This window comes from Hippocampus bargibanti, linkage group LG06 (assembly GCF_051943395.1).
Source record: "Hippocampus bargibanti isolate YZ-2025 linkage group LG06, ASM5194339v1, whole genome shotgun sequence".
NCBI lineage: Eukaryota > Metazoa > Chordata > Actinopteri > Syngnathiformes > Syngnathidae > Hippocampus > Hippocampus bargibanti.
This window is the reverse complement of record NC_142739.1, coordinates 23,665,216-23,690,044: the sequence shown is the minus strand read 5'-3', so window position 1 is coordinate 23,690,044 and position 24,829 is coordinate 23,665,216. Positions and strand designations below refer to the sequence as shown.

General features: G+C 39.3%; 2 protein-coding genes across 4 annotated transcripts; one reads left to right on the top strand and one right to left on the bottom strand.

Annotated features, from left to right (window-relative positions):
• Positions 1-1,016: 1,016 nt before the first annotated feature.
• trip13 (thyroid hormone receptor interactor 13) lies at positions 1,017-24,093 on the bottom strand. 3 transcript variants are annotated; one of them, XM_088999103.1, is made up of 18 exons: positions 23,987-24,093; positions 23,825-23,897; positions 20,352-20,440; positions 16,316-16,434; positions 16,103-16,223; positions 14,027-14,099; positions 13,265-13,424; positions 13,069-13,195; positions 11,355-11,410; positions 9,881-9,971; positions 9,742-9,814; positions 9,599-9,662; positions 9,439-9,525; positions 6,626-6,732; positions 6,403-6,556; positions 4,983-5,095; positions 4,838-4,907; positions 1,017-4,753 (listed from the first exon to the last, which is right to left on the bottom strand). In XM_088999103.1, the coding sequence occupies exons 6-18, from the start codon at positions 14,095-14,097 to the stop codon at positions 4,658-4,660; spliced, it is 1,269 nt and encodes a 422-aa protein (XP_088855229.1). In that variant the 5' UTR covers positions 14,098-14,099; positions 16,103-16,223; positions 16,316-16,434; positions 20,352-20,440; positions 23,825-23,897; positions 23,987-24,093; the 3' UTR covers positions 1,017-4,657. The 3 variants fall into 3 exon arrangements, with proteins under 3 accessions (XP_088855229.1, XP_088855230.1, XP_088855231.1); XM_088999104.1 differs by lacking the exon at positions 14,027-14,099; XM_088999105.1 differs by lacking the exons at positions 14,027-14,099; positions 16,103-16,223; positions 16,316-16,434; ... (1 more) ...; positions 23,825-23,897; positions 23,987-24,093 and adding an exon at positions 14,348-14,436.
• On the top strand, positions 14,469-24,819 carry brd9 (bromodomain containing 9). The gene is made up of 17 exons (XM_088999101.1): positions 14,469-14,621; positions 15,398-15,612; positions 15,707-15,832; positions 15,912-16,041; positions 16,129-16,186; positions 16,343-16,487; positions 16,981-17,091; positions 18,439-18,599; positions 18,717-18,849; positions 18,941-19,016; positions 20,371-20,466; positions 20,533-20,665; positions 20,756-20,867; positions 22,683-22,739; positions 22,809-22,914; positions 24,012-24,182; positions 24,270-24,819. Exons 1-17 carry the CDS (start codon positions 14,573-14,575, stop codon positions 24,347-24,349), a joined length of 1,959 nt encoding a protein of 652 aa, XP_088855227.1. The 5' UTR covers positions 14,469-14,572; the 3' UTR covers positions 24,350-24,819.
• The last annotated feature ends 10 nt before the right edge of the window (positions 24,820-24,829 follow it).

The window sequence follows — 24,829 nt, the reverse complement described above, 5'->3', positions numbered from 1 at the left end:
TTTCCTAACCAATATCAGAAAAGCGTTTTGTAGCATCTGAAATACCTAAAACACGCAGGCTGATATTTTTAGTCAAATGAAAAACACCAATAAAAACGACTTAAAGTGTCCCAAAACTACTTAAAAATGACCTCATAAAGTTTCAGTTTAAGAAGGTCCCGCCCCTTTGTTCGTGATGTCACCCCACAACGCCTTTCCTTGCTTGAGAATCAAAACAATGGCTTCAGATTCAGAGAAGATGCTTTCTTGTTACTCATCCAGTTATGAATATGATTCAAATAGTTCTGAAGAGGAAAGCATAAATGTTCGCAATCGATTAAAGAAGTCATCCCATATCAATTCGAGCCGTCAGGACTCCAATGTAGCGTCCCAGAAAATGCACAAGATGGCGCCCGAGCTCTGTTGGAAATGGGCTGATTTGTCTGCTGGGAATTTGTTTCAACTAGTATCAAATAGTAGTCTAGGTGCAACACACAATGATTCACCATCGCGTTATTTATGTGTTTTCCTTCTAATTTCGCCATTAACACGGATCAACACAAAGTTTTCAGATCAAATGAAGTACCCAAAATGCATTGTGTTTCGCTTTCTCTGTCAGTGACGATACCTACCATGACGTCGAGCAATGCAAGACGTCTTGGCGTGATGTCACGAACTTGGGGCGGGACTTTTTGAAAATGCCCAATTTGCAGCTCATTTTTTTTGCAGATTTTGGACACTTTAAGTCATTTTTATTGGTGTTTTGCATTTGAATAAAAAATATCATACTGCGTGTTTTGGGTATTTTAGATGCTATAACACGTTTTTCTGATGTCAGTTAGGAGACAAAAAAGTGACATCGGTTGTCCTTTAAAAACAATATCACCGCTACCATCGTTACGGAAAATACTGAAGTCATGTAAGCGCATGCACGTACAACATCAAAACATCGAAGACAGATGCACGTGCCGGGATTTTGTCAACAAATGGTCCGCCATAAAAATTAGACCAGTTTTAAAGGTCGATGTGATTGGGGATTGTTTTAATAGCATGTGTTTCTCAAGGGTTTTCTTACAGCCCTGTTAATGTTCAACATAAAACTGATTTTCAGATGTTTGTATTTATAGTCTTGAAAAACACTGATGTCAGGTTTACGAATACAACAACAAAACCAAATGAGTGGTGTTTTCCATTGTTTTTTATTTTTATTTTTTTGCATGAATGTGCCCGCCGGCATGGGTGTAAATGAATCACCATTGGCACGTGTACTCGTATTCCATTGCTTTCAGCGACTTACACATGAAACACCGAACTGTTTGTTTTGTTTGGGCTTTTTCTGTCATTGGATTAGCGAGTTTAAAAAAAAAAAGAAATAAAAAAGAAAAGAAGTTTGAAACAAAGAGTCTTTTGACTCGTCTTCTTCCTCTTATTTAATTACCCTTTGACAGCTACTTTTAGAAGATCACAACTGGCAGAGAGCAATTACGGTTTGATTTACTGAAGCTATTCCAGTTGTATTTGTCCATCTCGTCAGCTTCGCTCACTTAACAGGCATGTGTCCTTGTGACATGAGGGCTTTTTGGATTGGATTAGCCTTTATTAGTCTCACATTGGGAAAAAAAATACATTTCACAGCAGCAAAGTGATGGAATTAAGAAGAAAGGAAAGGAAGAAGTAGAAAAACAAAATACAGGAGCTGCTGTAAAGCCAGCCATTCTCGAGGTGCCATCTTGAAGTCAAAACAACAACAAAAAAACTGAATAACAAATAATGTGACAACACAAAAGACACGGACAGTCATTAAAATTTAAGCACACTCTGTTGTATGAAGCAGTTCTAGATGAAAGAGGAGAGGATCAAAGTATCCTTTTCACCAGTGGATCAGGGACGTCATGGTGAAATGTGCAACAAGCTAAATGTTGAAAGCAAACACGAAGCTGTAGCATCCATTGATGAAAAGAGATTGTCTCACATCTCCTGTCCCACGTAAATCCGCTTCATTTTCAAGCCGCGGGAGTTCCACATACGCATCGGCGTACTTATTTATATTTATCAAGAACAAATGAAAATAATAACGTAATCTAAACCTGATAGGAAATCAGAAGTGACAGAGCTTGTCTGGCAACTCTTGGTGGTGTGGTTATAAGATCCTTCTGATGGTTCTTCTCCTCTCTTTCAGCTGTTTATGCATATTTGTTTCTGCCTTTGATCTTGAGTGAGGCTACATGTCTCATGTCTCCTGTCACACGTAAATCCGCTTCAATCCCAAACCGCGACAGTTCTACATACGCATCGACGCTCTTTCTCAGCGCAGCCTTTTGAGAGTACAGTGATACCTCGGTTTACGAACCGCTTGGCTTACGAACTTTTTGGTTTACGAATGTTAAATTTATGAAAACTTTACCTTGGCATATGAACTATTTTTCGGGATACACACAAGGCGCCACAATGAGTGATGTGTTGTTCGTGAACAAGAAAATGGCAGCCGAATCATTTTTTGTCCTCTATTCCCCGCCCCCAGTCTTCGGTTCAAGCCACGTGATTGGTCAATAACGCAGCAGTGAGTGGAGGGGGGCTCACAGAGAGACAGAGTGAGGCCGTTCTCCAAAAAGAAAATGGCAGCCGACTTTTTTTGTGCTCTATTCCCCGCCCCAAGTCTTCGGTTCAAGCCACGTGATTGGTCAATAACGCAGCAGTGAGGGGAGGTGGTTTAAACATTAAAGAGACAGGCAGACGACAGAGATAATGGAGAGAAAACAGTGAAATTTGGACTTCTTTCAACTTTTATAGTTCAAAGGCAGAGTGTAGACTGCAAGGTTAAAATATCCCATCAATCAGGCTCCACAAATAACCCGCACAAGCCATCTGTACACTTGATACAAAAAGCTATCAACCCAGCTAAACAGAACACAATTGATGAACTAGATAAAATGATCACAGCGAAAGCACCTACAAGGGATCATTCCTCAAGATGGTGAAAGAAGAAGACTCCGTTCCTCATCAAGTGTTTAATGCTGTTGAAACAGGCCACTCCATTCCATCAAGCCATCAACAACCATCACAAATGTAAATAAAATGACTTTATTATATAGTACAGTTCATTTCTTTAATTATAATACCACAGCACATTTATTATACATAAAATAAGGTATATTTTGTGTAGTTTTAAGGCGTAGAAAATTAGAAAGTAGAATATTATGTTTTACGGGAACCTGGGAACGGATTATTCTAATTTTAATAGTTTCCTATGGGAAATTAATTTTGGGGATACACAATTTGCCTTACACACTCTGTCTGTGAACCAATTAAGTTTGTAAGCCAATGTATCACTGTAGATGGGAATCCGATTCAAATACTTTAAGATGTGTCTGATTAGAGTACAAAAAACTTCGTTTGATCCTAATGACAGACTGGATCGTACAACACCGTGTCAATTGTTTTTTAGCCTGGCAATCCGAGCAGAGATGTTTTGAAGGTGACACTGGCGTGATTGTGTGAAGGGGATTAAAGATGAACTTTCCTTTGGCATTCCGCGGAAACCTTTGAAGTTTTGTAAAGAGAGAAAAAAAAAGCTGTCGGCCAACAAACAAAGAGCCCATTGTCTGTACTCTGCAGCTGACATGCAAAGAGGCAGAGTATTCACAGAATGTGAGACATGCCTCCGATGAACAATGCCACCACTGATCTCTTCATATAAACACCGCTTATGACTGATGCGTATCAGGAGCCCTGTGACAGTTATGTGTTGGGAGTCAAAGGAGGCAGCAAATGCCAGACAAGCTCGGGAATGAGACCGCGGGTCACATTGTCGAGACTTATTATGACAACTTGCACGAGTCCCGAAAAGTCCCGATTGAAAAATGTTATACAAGACGACATTTGGTAACTTTTTAACGTTGCCCTATTAGGCCTAATCATAAACAACAGGAATTCGAGAGGTAATGTTACAAAGTAATGGAAGCTTGCAAATAGCATAAGGGCGCCATCTGGTGACTAAACTATTTCACTGCGGGGTAAACAAATACATGTTTTATTTTTTTTTCTTCCTGTACAACAGCCTTTCAGCAGTTCAAATGTTAGTTGTTGGCATAAATATGGACCATATGTCCCTTTTTTAAAAAGTAAAAAAAAAACAACTCAAGTTCTCCCCTCAGATGAGGCGTTAGACGTTTGGATTTTCTTAATTTGGTATTCAAAACGGATAATAGGATAAATTTGTCTGACATAAAATGGAGGATCTGAACAAATTAACCGGGTGGAGTCAAAATCACAGTTAAAACCCTGCAATGGAAAACCGGTTTAGTGCTTTCTGTCACGGCGCCAACATACGCAGTTTAAACGTTATGAATCGTCACTGCGTAAGATGTCATGTGGCACAAGAAGGTACACAGCGTTACCGCCAACCTGATTTTTCATTTATGGGTTTGGATGTTTTTCAGACAAATATTGACTTTACTATTATGTTAACATACGTTCATGTAAAACATGTTCCAACTCTGGCACAAGTCTTTACGCAAGAAAAATTGTTTGGTCTGTAGCACTAACAAACTTATAGACAGCATTTTTTTTCTCGAACGATAACATTCTGAGGCTGAATCGATTTGTGTAAACATTCAGCACCAAGTTACCTGATGATGCTTCATAAATAAACATCTGAAGTTGCTAGCTTAGAAATGTGTCAGACACCATTTGTTAGGTTTGCCTTTTCCTCCTTTTGCTTATCCACTGCCTGGTCCATAGCCTTTAGAAATGTTTGCAGAGTTACGCTGGGTGTCTGCAGAGAAAACGGCATGATACAACATGAAACAATTCTTATTTTTTAAAAGCTTTTTTTTCTGGCTTTCATTTCAACGCTTACCTTCACAAAGAGCGCATGAGCGAGAAAGGGTAATTTCCTCAGGGTTCTTCCACTCAGACCTTTGCTTTTTCTGGAAAGAACCAAATGAAATGTTCCAAAGAGCCCAGTGAAAAGCTGCCGATGCATCATGGGAAAAAGTACTCACAGGGCAATGTTCCTCAGGGTCAGACTGTGTTCGGATACGTGGCTCATGGCAAAGCCCATGGTTTCCAGCTCAAAAATGGTGAAGAGCGGCTGCCGCGGGTAAATGATTTGACACTGCGCACACCAAGGAGGCATGATCATCACACGCTAACTTTCATTTTTCGATTAAAAGGTTTCTTCAGCCGTCATCTGTACTTCTTTGTCGGTGTTGGACGTTCGCTCCTTATCCAAAAAGCTTTGTCAGCAAACTAAACATTTTGCTGGTAGCATATATATATATATACAGTGATACCTCAGCTTACGAACTTAATTGGTTCCCAGAAAGTGTGTGTAAGGCAAAAAGTTCTGCCAAACATTTATTTCCCATAAGAAACGATTAAAAATGAGAATAATCCGTTCCCAGGTCCGCATAAAACAATTTTCAACTAAATAAGCCTTACAAATACAAATACACAAAATATACCTTATTTTATGTATCATAAATGTGCTATTGTATTGTAATTAAAGAAATAAACTACCGTATAATAAAGTAATTTTATTTACCTTTGTGATAGTCATTGATGTAGTTGCCTTCTCGGCATTAATACCCTCATTCACACGGTCCCCTGCTAGCATCCAAATCAACAGAAGTTTTTCAACCTCGACTATTGCCTGAGACTGTTGCTTAGACAACACAGAAACACCCTTAGCCACACGTAGCAATGGTCGACTTAGCGTCCTGGTACCTGGACGCTAAGTCACAGAAACGCACAACTCGTTCGTGTTTTTCTTCTGCTCGACCGTAATTTTCTTTTGTGTCCTCTTTGGCTAAACACTAGCCTGTGGTGGGGTCTTTTTCTGTCGCATTATAGCAGCAGTACTCCACTCGATAACAAACCATGTCTGCACTCAAAGAAAGTGTGTGTGAAAAAGTAGTCCGCCAGCCACCGTGGCGCTGTTCGACCGTGTGGTTTGGTGTTCTACCGCCGAAAACTAGTCCGCCAGCCACCGTGGCGCTGTGTGGTTTGGTTTGTCCGCCGAAAACTAGTTCGTTAGCCAAGACTATGTGCTCGCGAATGTAATGTTCATGAGGCGAAACGTTCGTGAGCTGAAGCGTTCGTAAGCCGAGGTATCACTGTGTGTGTGTGTGTGTGTGTGTATATATATATATATATATATATATATATATATATATATATATATATATATATATATATATCCCTAATGTCCAGAGGTGGCGTCGCCAGACCTCTGCATTAATAGGTCCCTATCAAAAAAATGTGTTCGCTGACGAAGCTTCTCGTATGAGGAGCGAAACATCCGACACCTTCAAAGAAGTACTACAGATGACGGCTGAAGAAACCTTTTCATCGATGGACCACTCCTGTACGGCTGAGAGCTTACACAGACGCAACTTTCACTTTGTGAATGACTCCTCATACCTTCATAAGCTCCTCAAGGCAGGAAAGAAATATGTTATAGATGCCCTTCTCAGACGGTGGACCGATGTACTGCTTAATGTCCGCTCTGTCTACAAAGGCCAAGTCAATCTTTTCGGTCACGTTGGAGGTAGTTAAGATCACCACGTTGGAGTGTCTAGAATATAAACATGAAAGTTAACGTTGGTTGGAAGGGCCAAAAAAATGCTAGGTCAAGTTTTCCGACTGTTTGATTTGGTCCAGCTGAGTGAGGACAGCGTTGACCACGCGGATGGCGTCAGACGGTTCCGTTCCCGCCTGGCTAGCGTTCCTTGCTGCTGTCAGACTCTCCACCTACCATCAGTGACACAAGACAAAGAGCACCTTTGGATTTGGGAGAAAATACAGCCCTGGATGCATATTTTTTCAGATACATTTTTGAGGTAGTTTAAATTTCTCAATGCACACTAAGATGATTGTGGACTACACACAGAGTCCACTTTTTTTCCCCCTTAAAGGACAACTGACACCTCCGGAGAAGTTGCGTCCATAATTTGTAAAATCACTTCAAACAACTTCTACCGAGCGCATTTTACAAAAATTCCACCGCATATAGCTCTATTTTACGTTTTAAGACTCGCGCTGAATATTCAGGAAGTCTTGTTTTATAGTTGATGACGATGCCCTGAGTGACGTCACGGAGGGAACGCTCGTGACATAGAAAGCGACACACAATGCATTCTGGGTACTTTTTTTTCATCTGAAAACACAGTGTTAATTGTGAAATTAGAAGGGAAAATACATAAGTAACGCAATGGTGAATCGTTGTGTGTCACAGCCAATTGCGGTAACACGCATAAAGAAGGTGTAAGTTTACACAAATTCCCAGCGGACAAATCAGCCCATTTCCAACGGAGCTTGTGCGCCATCTCGTGCATTTTCTGGGCGCTACATATACATAAGGACTTTCGACAGAAGGATCGATTGCAAACATTTATGCTTTCCTCTTCAGGACAATTTGAATCATATTCAGAACTGGAGGGGTAACAAAAAAGCATCTTCTCGGAAGCTGAATGCTCTGAAGCCATTGTTTTGATTCTGGAGCAAGGCAGTGTGTGACCAATAGTGACGTCATGAACAAGGGGGCGGGACTTTCGGAATCTTCCCTGTTCTGCGCTCATTTTGTGGGAGTATTAGGACACTTTTAGTCATTTTTATTGATGTTTTGCATTTGACTAAAAATATCAGCCTGCGTATTTTGGGTATTTTAGATGCTATAAAACGTTTTTCTGATGTCAGTTAGGAAACAAAAAATGGTGTTGGTTGTCCTTTAACCGGTGATTTCCCTTTCATTGTGCGATAGTGGTGAGCATGTCAAAGATTTTAATTACTGGATTCAATTCCTGGCTGATGTCATCCAATGTGGAGTTTTTTTTTCATTCCCAGTGCTTACGCATTGTTTTCTCAGGACAGCTTCCTCTCACATCCCCCAAAACATTGTGTTGATTCACAGTAGACTAGTTTGTCCCTAGGTGTGAATATTTCTTTGTTAATAAGGTTGACTTCAAATCTGGGATGTACCCAGCGCCCTTTTTCCCAAAGTTGGCTACACATCCGAATGATGGTGTTAATTTTCATGGTTGAGGTCAGAGCAGCATCAATGATGTGAATATCAATTAAAAAAACAACAGCTTTGAACAATATCTACACGTTGATTTCCGAACGCGGTGGACAATACAGTGAGGCCTCCAAAATCGAACCCAACAGATTGACAAAAATGTAAAGTAGTCAAAGTAAGATCGAAATAAAAGTTCGGTATCAAAATTAAACCATCTGCTTTTGCTAAAAGCAAAAGAAAAAAGTGAAAGACACATTGAGTTCATCATCTGATGTTGGCTAAATTAGCGTAGCTGGTTGCTCTAATTTGCTCAGGATTTATTTGGCATATTTTACCAAAAGAGTTGGTCAAACAAAATGTTTACCTTTCAGGCAACTCATTGCGCTGTGACCCAACTGAGTCATGCCCAAATTATCATTTGATGACAACTTTCAACTGCATAGTTTTTCAAAGCAAAAATCATGTTTGTCTTATTCACTGCCAGACAATATGCAAAAATGTGTTCACTTCAGTGCCAGGGTTTTTGTTATTGTCACTCAAATTGCAGGACCCAAAGCATATTGAGTTTTAGGACTACGTCAACATTCAATGCAGCGTAAGAAATCTTCGACTCTCTTCTTTCATTAGAACAAAAAGTGACTTCCTAAGTTATGTGTCTGGAGTTATCTGAGCTTGAAATGGGGGCAGCTGTACAAAAGGTGAATGCTGCCCCTTTGGGGGAGGGAAAACATTGCCAGAGGTCTGACCAGCGCTTTATCCGCACGTCCTGCAAGAAAAACGAAAAACCCGAACACATTCGGGAATGTCGCTCCACGTCATGATTTTCAATTTCCCAATACATCCGGGAATGTTAGTGAATGAGTTAAATGGTTTGTACTTTTTACCAACCTATGTTTCCTATTAAGTCCATTAATTCATTCACTACCAGACATGCAAAAATGTATCCACTCCAGTGCCAGGGGTTTTGTCATTTTCACTCAAATTGCAGGACCCACAGAATATTGAGTTTTAGGACAACATATACATTCAATGCAGCGTAAGAAACCTGAGACTGTCTTTTTTCATCACAAATGGTTAATTCCTAAGTTGTATGGGTCTGGAGTTATATGGATTTGAAATGGGAGCGAGTATACAAAATGCAATGAAATACCACATATCGGTTTATGTAGTACTTTAACAACAGCTGAAGCTGGTACAAAGTGCGAACGTAGAAAGTAAGGAAATGCTGCCCCCTTGTGGAAGGGAAAAAACACTGTAAGAGGTCTGGCTAGCGCTTTATCGGCACCCACAGCAATAAAAACTAAAACCCAAACACATTCGGGAATGGCGCTCTATGTCATATTTTCAATTCCTGAATAAATTTGGGTATGGCAGTGAATAAGTTAATCAGCATGAAAACATGTTTTCCACTTGACATTCAGCTCGATTTGCGTTTTCTTTACCTCATCAATGAGAACAAACACAAGAGCGTTTTTATCATCAATAAGCTGCTGAATCTTCTGGAACATCTTTGTGACCAGTTTGCCGCTCTGAAACAAAGAAACATGGTGAGCAACCAAAGAGAGGATCCATTTCACAGGAACCAAGAAAGAGCGAATTTACCTCGGAGAACCATTTTGAGAACAAGCTGTGGCTGTTTATCTCAATAAACTGTCCATACGTGTACCTGCATGGAGAAGGCAGGAGTGAAAACAGCAAGTGCGTTTGAAGCCGAGTTTGTTTTAATTAAAGTAAGGTCTTCTCACCGGCTTGACATTCTGATTGAAAGCTTCTGGGCAAGAGCTTTGCATAAAGATGTTTTCCCGGTGCCTGGGGGCCCTGAATGTCAGAAAATAGAAAAGTCTTGTGAAGTGCGCCACAACAAATTGTAATTTCAATAGTTACCGTGCAGCAGCACAACACGATTCCACGAAATCAAGTTGTTGTTGACGTTTTTGTCCGAGAAGTAAATTGTTGTTGTGACATAGTCCAGTAGCTGGAAGAAAACCAGAGTCATTTGAATTTCAGTACAGTCGGCTTACGAACTTAATTGGTTCCCAGACAGAGGTGTAAGGCGAAAAGTGTGTATCCCAAAAATTAATTTCTCATAGGAAACCATTAAAATGATAATACAGTAAAGTCTCGTTATATCGATATTCAAGGGAGTCCGAAAAAATATCGATATAACCGGGACTATCGATATATCCGACCCTGTTTGCATGTAATTTTCTCCGTGCGTGCATAGAAATAGTATCGATATAACCGGGACTATCGATATATCCGATATCGATATAACGAGACTTTACTGTAATCCATTCCCAGGTCTTCATAAAACATAATTTTCTACTTTCTAATTTTCTAAGCCTTAAAACTACACAAAATATACCTTATTTTATGTATAATAAATGTGCTATGGCATTATAATTAAAGAAATAAACAGGACAGTATAATAAAGTAGTTTTATTTACCTTTGTGATGGTCGGTGATGGCTTGATGGAATGGAGTGAAAGGCCAAGTCAATCTTTTCGGTCACGTTGGAGGTAGTTAAGATCACCACGTTGGAGTGTCTAGCATTATAATTAAAGAAATAAACAGGACACTATAATAAAGTAGTTTTATTTACCTTTGTGATGGTCGGTGATGGCTTGATGGAATGGAGTGGCCGGTTTCATCAGCATTAAACACTTGATGAGGAACGTAACCTTCTTCTTTCACCATCTTGAGGAATGATCCCTTGTAGGTGCTTTCTCTGTGATCATTTTATCTAGTTCATCAATTGTGTTCTGTTTAGCTGGGTTGATAGCTTTTTGCATCAAGTGTACAGAGGGCTTGTGCGGGTTATTTGTGGAGCCTGATTGATGGGAATGTTAACCTTGCAGTCTACACTCTGCCTTTGAACTATCAAAGTTGAAACAAATCCAAATTCCAATGTTTTCTATCCATTTTGAAACTCTCTCTCTCTGTCATCTGCCTGTCTCTTTAATATTTAAACCACCTCCCCTCACTGCTGCGCTCTTGACCAATCACATGGCTTTAAGCGACGACTGGGGGCAGGGAATAGAGGACAAAAAAAAGTCAGCTGCCATTTTCTTTTTAGGAGAACAGGCTCGTTCGCGAACGACACATTACTCATTGTGGCAGCTCCGTGTGTATCCCAAAAAATAGTTTGTATGCCCAGGTAAAAATTTCATAAATTTAACGTTCGTAAACCGAAAAGTTCGTAAGCCGAGGGGTTCGTAAACCAAGGTATCACTGTACTTTGTTCACACTTGAATTTTCAATGTAATGATCGTATAATAACTACAACGTGTTCACAACTCGTGATGTGAGATCTCAGTTCATTGACAGATCAGATTACTTCATTGACGTTGTGGTTTACCTGAGTTTTGACACCGCTGTCAAATACAAGACTCTCCCAAATACCGTGGAAATCAGCTGTGAGGTAAAGAAGGAAAAAAAGAGAAAATGACTTGACATTAATAATTAAAAGCATTGAAAATGCCTCCAAGGTTTGTCGTTTTAAAAAGTGAAAATTAAATGTTAAATCAAAGATGCATTGACTCATAGATATAAGCAGAGAATCTGAAAATTAAAACGTGACAATCTGTACTTCGTGGGGCACTTTTCCATTGTTTGTAAATCAATTTTATAGGAATACAGACACACCCCTACTTACGAACATTCAAGTTACGAACAACGGTACATACAAACATTTTTCGTCGTAACATATGTAGTACTCTCTCCAGTTGTACATGTATATATCTTTATAGAGCATATATTTCATTACATTTTTATTTTTCAGTACAAACCAATACAGGTTACTTATACAAGCCTTAAAGGACAACCGACGTCTCCGTACAAGTTGTGTCCATAATTTGTAAAATGGCTTCAAATGACTTCTACTGAGCGGATTTTACAAAGATTCCACCGCATATAGCTATATTTTACGTTTTAAGACTTGTGCTGAATATTCAGGAAGTCTTGTTTTTGAGTTGGTGATGAGTCTGTACTAAAGGAACCCCCCTGACCGAAAAAAAAGACTCATTGTAGCAGTCCTTCCATCACGTCAATGTATTTTGCTGTACTTGTTTGGTCTGAAAACCTTGTGTTGCACCCAAAAGCCACCAGAAGAGGGCGTCCAAGCTCCATGGAAGTAATTTATCAGCCTGTGGAAACGAGCTGTTTCATTCCTGACAGGAGCTGGTCGCCATTTTTCTGCCTCTTTTCTGGGATGCTACATTGCAGTCCAGATGCCTCAAAATGACACGGAAGGACTCCTTTAATCGATTGCAAACATGTATGCTTTCCTCTTCAGAACTATTTTAATCATATTCATAACTGGATGTGTAACAAGAAAGTATATTCTCCGAATCTGAAGCCATTGTTTTGATTCTCCAGCAATGCAAGACGTCTTGGCGTGACGTCACGATCTGGGGGCGGAACTTTCTGAAAATGCCCAATTTGCAGCTCAATTTTTTTGCAGATTTTGGACACTTTAAGTCATTTTTATTGGTGTTTTGCATTTGAATAAAAATATCATACTGCGTCTTTTGGGTATTTTAGATGCTATAAAACTACTTATACTTGTATAAGCCTTAAACATACACCCCAAACAAAATATAGCGCTGAAGCAACTTATGAACAAATTCATCTTACTAATGACCGTTCAGAGCATATCTCGTTCGTAAATTGGAGAGTGTCTGGACAGACATGAAAAGTGGGATGGGTGCAGAGTCATTCAGGCAATAGTCTGTCTTCAGTGTTGGGATGCATTTTGTCTGTGTGTGGGAACTCCAAAATGCAACACAGGAGCCTGAAGTCCGACATTAAAATTATTCATATACATTCTTTTGACATGGTGCTACCTGGTGTTCAAGCAGAGATACCAAATAACTGAAATGGTTTGGCTTATAGGCTACACACATCTGGATAATTAATTCTGAGTTATGACAGGTTGTTTTTCGAAAACTACGCAAAAATAACCTGGACTTAGAACCAGGCATTTCAATTATAACGCATTCATACAGTATATATTTCAACAGAACGCAAATATTACATGTATACCACAGTCATCAATGACACATTGAGCACACCTGCTGGAAGTAACCAGTGGTTCGCCGCTGAAAGCTCTTCGTCATCCTCAAAACTGAATGTGCTTGGACCATCCTCATTCAGAGTGAAGATGTGAAAGGAAATTGTGCAGCTCGTCAAATCGAGGGGCTGAAGGTAGAGAAGCAAGAATGACAAAGGGTGACTCCCATATTTAGCCATCAAGCTCAAATAAACTACCTGTGATGACATCTCTTCTCGGTCAACTATGGCCACCGATTCCACATGAGTGTCCAAGAAGACTTCATCAAATTCAGTCCACTTGTAGTTTCCGAACACCATGCTGTGACGACTTAGCAGAGCCTGGACGTGCATCTTCACCTCAGACGCTTTAGCTGTGCTACAATACCAACAAGACACACAGCGGGCATACATGTTAAGTCTCACAGTGTGGTCGGGAGACTCCAGATTTTGACCACAATATTCACAATACTCACAAGCAACTATTGACACAATACAGAGAGTTCTTTTGTAAGGTGTAAATGGAGAAAAAAAACATTTTAATCCTAATTGAACTTAAAAATAAACAATGAACGCATTTTTGTGTTTTATTTACTTCTAATTTACACTTTTGTAACGTTCCGTTCACGTTATTTTAACACGCACTACAGTCGCGAGTACGACATTCTACCGATTTATGATTTCTGAAACTTAACATGCATGAGGCATGAAGCTGTCAAAATACAATAAAGATTGGAAAACACATAAACAGATTTAAACACAGCAACAGACGCGTGTGGGTGGATAATCTTAAATCATTCTGAATAATTAATTATGAATAATTTTGGTGATATGCAGGAGTAGTAGTAGTATTAATGTTACGAAATTAATTATAGAACAAATAAGTGTGCTTGGTGTACGTTTGGAAAAAAACACATGCAGCGACAACTTCTGAGCAGGGAAAAGAAACAATTAAAGGATGTAACCTAAATAATACCACACCTTTGGGATTTAACGTGGACCTCCAAATCGATCGTTTTGGGAGTTTTCGCTTCCATATCGTCACCTTCCATTCCTGGTGACAGCAGAATATGATTACGAAGGGAAACATATATACTCGGGGTTCACAACTCGTAATTTTCTCCGAATTAGACAAATGGAAACATTGTAAACTATCCAAAGTGCTTCGAGTATGACAAATGGTACATTCCGGTTGCCCCCCTCAAGCTAGCTATGGTAGTTTGTACGACCGCCAACTGTTCTTTTTCATGGCGTAGCGATGAAAAAGAGCATAAACAAACTTATTGGTAAATTTATACCTACCTAAATGTGCTTTCACAGAAGTGACACTGACGCTTTATTGAGATGAGGACAGCCCGGTGATATCCAAAGACTCGAATTCAGCGCGCTGCTTTTGAAAACGGAAATATCAAACACGATCGCGTGGCGTCGTTTCCGGTTAGCCTCTCTATTCATGCTAACGCCGATGCTAACGAGTACGCTTGCGACACAGACTGAATAAATCTACGTCTATGTAAATATTGTGACATGGGGAAGAAACACAAGAAACATAAACCGGAATGGAGAACAGTTGATGGTAATTGAATGCAATGGTAGCATTTTGCCAGTTAACGATTATTACACCGTTGTTGTTGCTGCTATCTTTGTGCTTGACTCATTTACTGGCAATGGAACGAATCCAGTTTGTTTTCATTCATAGATGCTTCAGGAGGCTGTCAATACATTCATCTATGTTAAATAAGTATTAACATGCCCACCATCAGTAAATTTATTTCTAACTCGTCGTTCATTATAATACGCGATTAACCTTAAAGACACAAATCTCCGAGGAAGCGTGCAGCTACTGTACCAAATATTTTGAAATTTCAAACTCCAAGATCTCCCTTTTAATGTGGGCCAGACTATTAAGAACCACATTTGCAAAGCCTTCTACAAAATGATTGCACCGTGTTTTTAAATCTAATATGCAAGAAGAGACAAGAGTTAAATATGACATCTCAGGGTTGAACATCTGAAGTCCGTAGGAGGAAAAAAAACATTACTTTCACAGCTAAAGATGTGACTGAGAGACTCCAGCAAAAATAACAATTTAGGAAAACATTAAGATATAAATAAACATTTTAGGATAAATGTTGACCTGCGAGTGGCAGCCACACGGTGGCACCGTTTTCTCACACGACATAAGAAATAAAAAGTCATTGGACAGACTATTTTGAGAGGATTTCAATTGTGTGAAAAGGCATAAATTATTTTTACGTAACATTTGAACAAGCCATTAAATGTCATAAAATAACTCCATATCCAGTATCGTTGGCTCAGCAAGTAAAATTTTCTTTTACATTTTATTTTCAGACTATGAAGATAAGGCATTGGAGAAGCCGCTGAAGATTGTGCTCAAAGTCGGAGGGACTGAAGTGACGGAACTCTCCGGTTCGGGCCATGACTCAAGTTACTACGATGACAAATCAGACCACGAGCGCCACAAAGAGAAAAAGAAGAAGAAAAAGAAAAAATCTGAAAAGGATAAGGACAAATATGTGGATGATGAAGAAAGAAAACGACGAAAGGTCAGTTGGGTCATATGAGACCTCCATATCAGTGTCAAATACATTTGTTTGTTTGTTTGTTTGTTTGAATAGTGTCTTGTCTATCATCTGACAGGAGGAAAAAAGGAAGAAAAGAGAGCGAGAGCAGAACGAATTAGAATCAGCACCTGCTACCACCGTTAGCACCGGTGGACCAATTGAACCATTTACAATATCAAAAACTATGAGCATCAAAGTCGAGGTGAGGAATAAAAATGTAACCCTATCAAGTGACATGATATTCTGACTTCTGCTGAATTTTGAATGACATTATCAATCAGCCAGAAGAAAAGAAAAGGAAGAAGGAGAAATTTGAGAATGAGACAGAATTTGAGGAATTTCACCCCAGTGTGAAGGTAGAAGTGGAGCACCAAGGAGAAAGGCCAGTGCGAGCATGTCGGACACAGCATGGCAAGGACCACACTATGTTAATTCCATAAACAATATCAAAATGTGTCATGACAATACTTACGTTTATAATTCTTTCGCTCGATTCAGAGAATGAGTCCACTCCTCGGCAGCTTTTACTTGAGCACTTCCTGCGCCAGCTACAAAGGTGAGTGCATGGAAGAAACTCTGCGATTGGGCTAGATCTGTGTCGAAAAAACGCTACAATTTACAAACGTAACCCGAGTTGGCTCGTGTTTGCAAATGTCAATAAGAAATTGGTCTCAGTTGCACTTACCTTGGTTTTTGCGTCTTGTCCTCACAGAAAAGATGCCCATGGTTTCTTTGCCTTCCCAGTAACTGATGCGATTGCTCCCAATTACTCAATGATCATCAAACACCCAATGGACTTCAGCACTATGAAAGACAAGATTTCAAACAATGAGTACAACACAGTGACAGAATTCAAGGTGGGATTAGGTTTTACAGAAAGAACCACGGGTCAAAATTCTCACTTGGATTAACTCATTCACTGCCAGACGATGTGCAAAAATGTGTCCACTCCAGTGCCATTTTTTGTCATTTTCACTCAAATTGCAGGACCCACAGAATATTGAGTTTTAGGACTACATAAACATTCAATTCAGCGTAATAAACATTATACGCTCTTCTTTCATTAGAAAAAAAGAGGTAATTCCTAAATTATATGGAATTATATGATCTTGAAATGAGTGCGGCTGTACAAAAGTCAAATAGTGCTCATTTGTGGGAGGGAAAAACATTGCCAGAGGTCTGACTGCTTGATCCGCACCAAACCGCAAGAAAACCCAAAATCCAAACAAGTTTGGGAATGGCTTTTCAATTCCCGAATAAATTCAGGAATGGCACTGAATGAGTTAAAAAAACAAATTGGAATGAGATTTTTACATTCTGCCTGTCTCAATCCATTTTTTTGTTCTTCAGGCAGACTTTAAGCTGATGTGTGACAACGCCATGGTTTATAACCGCCCAGAAACGGTTTACTATAAGGCTGCAAAGAAACTTCTACATACTGGATTTAAGATGATGAGCAAGGTAAGAAAAGAGCTTGATGGAATTGTCTGAGTTAACCGAGCGTTTGGTTGTGTGCATTAAAAATATGGAGGAGGTCAAATAACGTTAAAATGTACATTTTAAAATGCATTGAAGATCATCCGCAACTGTTTTGGGAATATTTTACTCTATGTACCGTATTTTCTGGAATATACGGCACACCTTCAACGAATGACATTTAAAAACATTTTCCATAAATAAGGTGCCCCGCATTATAAGGGGCACCTTCAATGAATGACATACAGTGATACCTCGGTTTACGAACCCCTTGGTTTACGAACTTTTCGGTTTACGAATGTTAAATTTATGAAAATTTTACCTTGGCGTACAAACTTTTTTCGGGATACATACGGAATGTCACAATGAGTGATGTGTCTTTCGCGAACGAGCCCGTTCTCCTAACAAGGAAATGGCAGCCGACTCATTTTTGTCCTCTATTCCCCGCCCACAGTATTCGGTTAAAGCCATGTGATTGGTCAATAACGCAGCAGTGAGGGGGGGGGGGGTTACAGAAACACAGAGCTGAAAATACAAATAGATTGGCAGACTACAAAGAGAGAGTGAGAAAATGGATAGAAAACAGTGGAATTTGGACTCGTTTCAACTTTGATAGTTCAAAGGTAGAGTGTAGACTGAAAGGTTAAAATTCCCATCAATTAGGCTCCACAAATAACCCGCACAAGCCATCTGTACACTTGATGCAAAAAGCTATCAAGCCAGCTAAACAGAACAGAATTCATGAGAAACAAGGTAAAATTATCTCAGTGAAAGCACCTACAAGGGATCAGTCCTCAAGATGCTGAAAGAAGAAGGTTACGTTTCACATCAAGTGTTTAATGCTGAGGAAACCGGCCACTCCATTCCATCAAGCCATCAACGACCATCACAAAGGTAAATAAAACGACTTTATTATACAGTACAGTTTATTTATTTAATTATAATACCATAGCACATTTATTATACATAAAATAATGTATATTTTGTGTAGTTTTAAGGCTTAGAAAATGATGTTTTATGGGGACCTGGGAACGGATTATTCTTATTTTAATGGTTATCTATGGGAAATTAATTTTTGGGAGACACACTTTTCGCTTGACACACTCTGTCTGGGAACCAATTAAGTTCGTAAGCCAAGGGATCACTGTATTTTAAAACGATTTCCATATATAAGGCGCACCGGATTATGAGGCGCACGGTCAGTTTTTGACAAAAAAAAGATTTTCTTTTAGATGCGCCTTATAGTAAAGTAAATACGGTACTCTTCATGTAAAATATTTATTTCAGATGGAAATGGATGGAGCGCTAAACGTTTCCAATTTTTGTTGTCAGGACCGCCTGTTGGTTTTGAAGCGCAGCATGTCTTTCATGCAGGACATGGCAGCCATTTTAGGAGATGAAGAACTTGCATCTGATCTACCTCCAGCGGAGATAATACCTATGCCGGTGGAATCAGCCAAAAAGTCAAAAAAACAACCCCTGAAAGACATGAAGTAAGTTACCTCGGAATGTATTTTTTCTTAAACTTCAATTTTACTGCTGGAAGAGGAATTGATTTTGGCGAACTGACCTAACAATGTCATCTCGTGGCTTCTATTGATTTCTTTAAGCTACCTTTTTGAGCCTGAGGGGAACGCCTGCAGTCTGACTGACAGCACTGCAGAGGAACACGTCCTAGCCCTGGTGGAACATTCTGCTGATGAAGCCCGAGATCGAATCAACAGATATATGCCAAACTCAAAGGTGTTGTACATTCCGTGGTCAATCGATAGGAACATGCTTCCAGTGTATGAGCATTATTTACACTGATACGGTGTGTGCTCATTGCTTTCAGATTGGGTACTTGCAGAAAGAGTCCGACACGTCTCTTGTGTACAATGTCGTCAATCAACTGGATCCTGATGCGGAAGGTTTGATACCATTTGTCCATCCAAATTCTTGTTTGACAGTTCGATTGGACAAATTTCACATCATGAATATCCCAGTTACTCGACAAATGCAGGCTTATGTAAAAAATAAAAAAGAAAATTTAAAAAATACAACATATTTAAAGGACAACCAACACCATTTTTTTGTTTCCTAACTGACATCAGAAAAACGTTTTATAGCATTAAAATACCCAAAACGTGCAGGCTCATATTTTTAGTCAAATGCAAAACATCAATAAAACTGCCACAAAATGAGCTTGGAACTGGGGATATTCTGAAAGTCCCGCCCCCTTGTTCGTGACGTCACGCCAGGATACTCCTTCACAAATTGCATTGCTCCAGAATCAAAACAATCGCTTCAAAAAGTTCAGTTTCGGAGAAGATACTTTCTTATTACTCATCCAGTTATGAATATGATTCAAATAGTTCTGAAGAGAAAAGCATAAATGTTTGCAATCGAAGTCCTTCCGTATCAATTCGAGGCGTCTGGACTCCCTGAAAATGCACAAGATGGCGCACAAGTTCCCAAAAAGTGTGTGTAAAAAAAAAAATAGAAATAAATGTTTGGAAGACGAAAAAGTCGTCTTCCAAACATTTATTTCCCATAAGAAACCATTAAAATGAGAATAATCCGTTCCCAGGTCCCCATAAAACATAATTTTCTACGAAATAAGCCTTAAAACTACACAAAATACACCTTATTTTATGTATAATAAATATGCTATTGTATTGTAATTAAAGACATAAACTACTGTCTAATAAAGTCATTTTATTTACCTTTGTGATGGTAGTTGTCAATGGATGACGAACTTCCTGGTTGCCTCTTGATGAATCCGAGTGAAGTTGACGTGCTTTCTCTGCGATAATACCCTCACTCACACTGTCCACTGCTAGCTGCTTTTCATTAATCCAAATCAACAGAAGTTTTTCAACCTCTTCTATTGCCTGAGTCTGTTGCTTAGACAACACAGAAACACCCTGAAAGGACAACCGACGTCACTTTTTTGTTTCCTAACTGACATCAGAAAAACGTTTTATAGCATCTAAAATACCCAAAACAAAATACAATACAATACATATTGATGTATATAGCTGAAGCTGTAACAAAGAACTAGCATGGACAAAAGGCAAATGCTACTCCCATGTGGAAAGGAAAAAAAAAAACATTGCGAGAGGTCTGACTAGCGCTTTATCAGCCCCTCGCAAGAAAAGCAAAAACCCGAACAAATTCAGGAATGTCACTCCACGTCATGCTTTTCAATTCCTGTATAAATTCAGGAATGGGAGCGAATGAGTTAAGAAAAATAAAACCCATACCTGTTTTCCCTTTTTGCAGAAGAAGAGACCCACAAAGTGGACTTGAGCTCACTGTCAAATAAGCTTCTTCCCGGATTAACGACGCTTGGCTTCAAAGACGACAGGAGACATAAAGGTTCATATTAAAATGCTCTCCCTTAAATTTCCTTACATCTAAGAAATCATGTCTTTTGTATTGCAGTGACTTTCCTGAGTAGTGCCTACAATATTCAGAGCCTTCAGAAGAACTCGGTCTTTCCAGACCTGCTACCCGATGAGTCTGACATGCTGTGCTCGGCGTATGGAGATGAAACCGGGGTACAATGTGCTCTGAGGTAGACAATATTGAAAAATACTGACTTTGAGTAATACAAGTGCGACCAGTTTCATTTGATGGACTATTTCCTTTCTCCCAACACTCTTAGTATACTGGACTTTGTCCAGGGCTGTGGAAATGTCACCAAGCAATGGGTTGATGGACTTCTGGATAAAATGACAGGAGGCGATCACACAAAAGCTGCCAATCATATCCGACAGGTATGTGGCTCGCTATATTTTCATACCCGCCAACTACAGTGATACTTTGGCTTAATTGGTTCCCAGACAGTGTGTAAGGTGAAAAGTGTGTATCCCAAAAAGTAATTTCCCATAGGAAACCATTAAAATGAGAATAATTCGTTCCCAGGTCCCCATAAAACATAATTTTCTACTTTCTAATTTTCAGAGCCTTGAAACTACACAAAATATACCTTATTTTATGCATAATAAATGTGCTATGGTATTATAATTAAAGAAATAAACTGTACTGTATAATAAAGTTGTTTTATTTACCTTTGTGATGGTCGTTGATGGCTTGATGGAATGGAGTGGATGGTTTCATCAGCATTCGGTTGAAGAGCGCCATGGTGGTTGCGGACTAGTTTTTGTCACCCCCTTTTGGGTGCAGATGTGGTTTGTTACGAGTGTAGTACTTTGATATTATGGGACCGAAAAAGACCCCACATCAGGATAGTGTGAAGTCGAAGAAGACACAAAAGAAAATTATGGGCGAACAGAAGGAGATCATTGAAAAACACGAATTTAGCGTCCCAGTACCAGTATGCTCAGTCGACTATTGCTACGTGTGGCTAAGGGTGTTTCTGTGTTATCAAGCAACGGTCTCAGGCAATACAAGAGGTTGAAAAACTTCTGTTGATTTGGATTAACGAAAAGCAACTAGCAGGGGACAGCGTGAGTGAGGGTATTATTTAGCTTGTCGTCGACGTGCACATTCCACCATGATGTCCCTGATTCACTGGTGGAAAGACACTTTGATCCTCTCTTCTTTCATCTAGAACTGCTTCATGTCATCACAAAGAGGGTACAGCAAGTCCTGAAGAATGAATGTCTCTCTGTGTCTTTGTTTTGTGATATTGTCTCTATGCTGTCATATTATTTGTTAATTAGTTTTTTTTGTTCTTTTGACTTCAAGACGGCGCCGCGAGAGTGGCTGCCTTTCCAGCAGCTCATATATTTTATTTTTCTACTTTCATTCCTTTCATCACTTTGCTGCTGTGAAATGTAAATTTCTCCACTGTGAGACTAATAAAGGCATATCCAATCCAATCCAATCCAATCACCGAGAAAGCACGGAAACTTCACTCCGATATCAAGAGGCAACTACATCAACGACCATCATAAAGGAAAATAAAACCACTTTATTATACTGTACAGTTTATTTCTTTAATTACAATACAATAGCACATTTATTATACATAAAATAAGGTATATTTTGTGTATTTTAAGACTTAGTCAAAAATTATGTTTTATGGCACAGGTGTCAAAGTCAAGGCCCGCGGGCCAAATCCGGCCCGCCACATCATTTTTTTCGGCCCGCGAAAGCATATCAAACTTGTTAAATTCCATGATGATTGCTAAAATCTGAGCCAAAATTTCATATTTTTGGATGTCAACCACAATAAAAGTCATTCTTCTTGACTTCAGATTTGAAAACGAGTTATTCATTAATTTGCTGTGTGCTCTATATGTAATATTTGAAGGGATTTAAACATTCTAATGGGTTCCCCAAATTCATAACGGCCCTCGAGAGGAAACCATAACTACAATGTGGCCCGCGGCAAAAAATGACTTTGACACCCCTGTTTTATGGGGACCTGGGAACGGATTATTCTCATTTTAATGGTGTCCTGTGGGAAATAAATGTTCGGCAGACGAACTTTTCAACTTACACACACTTTCTGGGAACAAATTAAGTTCGTGAGCTGAGGTATCACTCTAATGGCATCTGCCAGAGGAAAAACATTTTTCGATGTGGAAGTAACTGAATTGTAACCTTTAATGCTTATTTCTCAGAAAAGGAACATGATGCTGAAACCTGACGAAAACAAGGCAGGCATTTGCGACATGCAGGTGGGTTGCATTTAAACCAAATGACATCCACGATTTGACTCATTTTATCGTTTTTTTTTGTGTGTTTAGATGGTGGATGGCACTGGTCTTGGAGAGAGCAGTTCAGTATTGGACTTCATGTCCTTGAAGAACTATCCTGACATGTCTCTTGATATATCCATTCTCAACACGTTAGGTATGTTGTCCATATATCCAGCGGAAGACGTCTACAATTGCAATTTATGAAAATGTATTGAATCTTCAAAATGTATAAATAGCAGGTAGTGAGACATGACATGAACAGTTTGCAGCTAACAGCCGATAATAGGTTGCATACAATCAAATCTTAATAGGTGAATCAGTGAACATTCAAACAGAAGTGTGCGGGTGTCATGTTTTTCATCTTGTTCTTGACGAAATGGCCCGTACATTTTCGATAGGGTTGAGGTTAGGTGACTTTACTGGCCTATCAAGCACTGGAATCCCATGGTCATTGAACCAGGGTTGGGCCATTTCATTGATTTCAACTCATTTTTCTGTTTATTTCATGTGATATTCACATTTTTTGACACTCTGATTTTGCGGTTTTCATAAGTTGTAAACCATAATCAAAATTGGAACAAATTGATTTCAACATTTAGCTTGCAGTAGACGTGCACATTCCACCATGACATCCCTGATCCACTGGTGAAACGCATGCTTTGATCCACTCCTCTTTCATCGAGAACTGCTTCATGTCACAAAGAGGGTACAGCAAGTGCTGAAGAATGAATGACCCTCTGTGTCTTTGTGTTGTCATATTATTTATTTAGTTTAGTTTGTTTTTTTTTTTTTACTTCAAGATGGCACCGTGAAAGTGGCTGCCTTTCCAGCAGCTCCTGTATTTTGTTTTTCTACTTCTTTCTTTCCTTATACTTTCATAACTTTGCTTCTGTGAAATGTAAAAAAAACTCCACTGCGAGACGAATTAAGGCTAATCCAATCCAAATCAAAGCTTGAAATATCTTGCAATGCATGTTATGAGTCTAAATAATATATTATTTTCACATTTGAAGTTCAATTACTTAAAGAACTATTTTACGATATTCTAATATTCTGAGTAGTACCTGTATATCACCATGGATAGGAACTCTCACCCGCCAGTCAGATCTGGTCCATGCTGATAACAATCACTGGATGCTGTAAAGACAGAAGCCATCTTAAAAGTCTGAAGTCTTGCTCATGTGGGTCATGTTTGTGTATTATTTTCCCAAAAAAGCACTCCTTACTTGATTTGTCGGATCCCTATTCCAGGCAAAGGTGTTAAGAAAGAACCAGGTAACGAGGAGGGTCAGCAGCACTTTGAAGAAGCTGATAAGCTCCTGCAAGAGTTTCAGGAGACTCAGGTGGACAGAGTCGGCTCAAGGCCTTCGTCTAACCTGTCGTCCCTCTCCAACGCCTCCGAGAGGGATCAGCACCACTTGGGTAGGCAGCCATGTTGTCAATTTTAAGTCTAGCTACGTGATCCATTGCCTTGACTTTGAACTAAATGTTTTTTTATGTAATCAATAGGGAGTCCGTCACAGTCCGAAATGGTTCACGATCCATACGAATTTCTGCAGTCTCCGGAGTCAGAGAGCCCAGCGCAATAACTGACTTCTTTATCTCGTTTTTCATCTGCATCGACACCCGAACTCAGTGATGTTGGACCGATTCAGTCCTGTGGCCACGACACAAGCCTGTGAATTCTTTAAAACAATGAATGTTACTTGTACAGACTGTTGTTTATATGGATGTTGTTTTTTTATTAGTGCAACAGTAAAAAAAATAAATCCTTGCACTTTTATTTCTAAATACAATGTGTATGTTTTTTTTTCATAGAGTGTCTCATAATCATTATAAAGGGAGTAAAGAACAGACCTGAGCTGAACAGCTTTGTTGAACAACTACAGAGCATGATCAATAATTCAAGAATTCCGCATGGTATCTTGGTGGTCTGCATTCATGCATTTTTATTTTAATTGCTGATTTTTTTTATAATGATGTGCAGCATCATACTGAGAGTTTCTACTATTTAGCTACCTGAAAAGAGTTTAATAATAATAATACATTTCATTAATAACTGCCTTTCA

Excerpts from the sequence above, each read along its gene's own strand:
- trip13 (XM_088999103.1), bottom strand. The coding sequence starts at position 14,097 with ATGGAAGGTGACGATATGGAAGCGAAAACTCCCAAAACGATCGATTTG. Across the intron at positions 13,425-14,026 it reads GTCCACGTTAAATCCCAAAG|CACAGCTAAAGCGTCTGAGG; the intron begins GTGTGGTATTAT and ends TTGGTATTGTAG. Across the intron at positions 9,663-9,741 it reads TCAATCAGAATGTCAAGCCG|GTACACGTATGGACAGTTTA; the intron begins GTGAGAAGACCT and ends TTCTCCATGCAG.
- brd9 (XM_088999101.1), top strand. The coding sequence starts at position 14,573 with ATGGGGAAGAAACACAAGAAACATAAACCGGAATGGAGAACAGTTGAT. Across the intron at positions 14,622-15,397 it reads GGAATGGAGAACAGTTGATG|ACTATGAAGATAAGGCATTG; the intron begins GTAATTGAATGC and ends TTTTATTTTCAG. Across the intron at positions 20,467-20,532 it reads AGACGACAGGAGACATAAAG|TGACTTTCCTGAGTAGTGCC; the intron begins GTTCATATTAAA and ends TTTGTATTGCAG.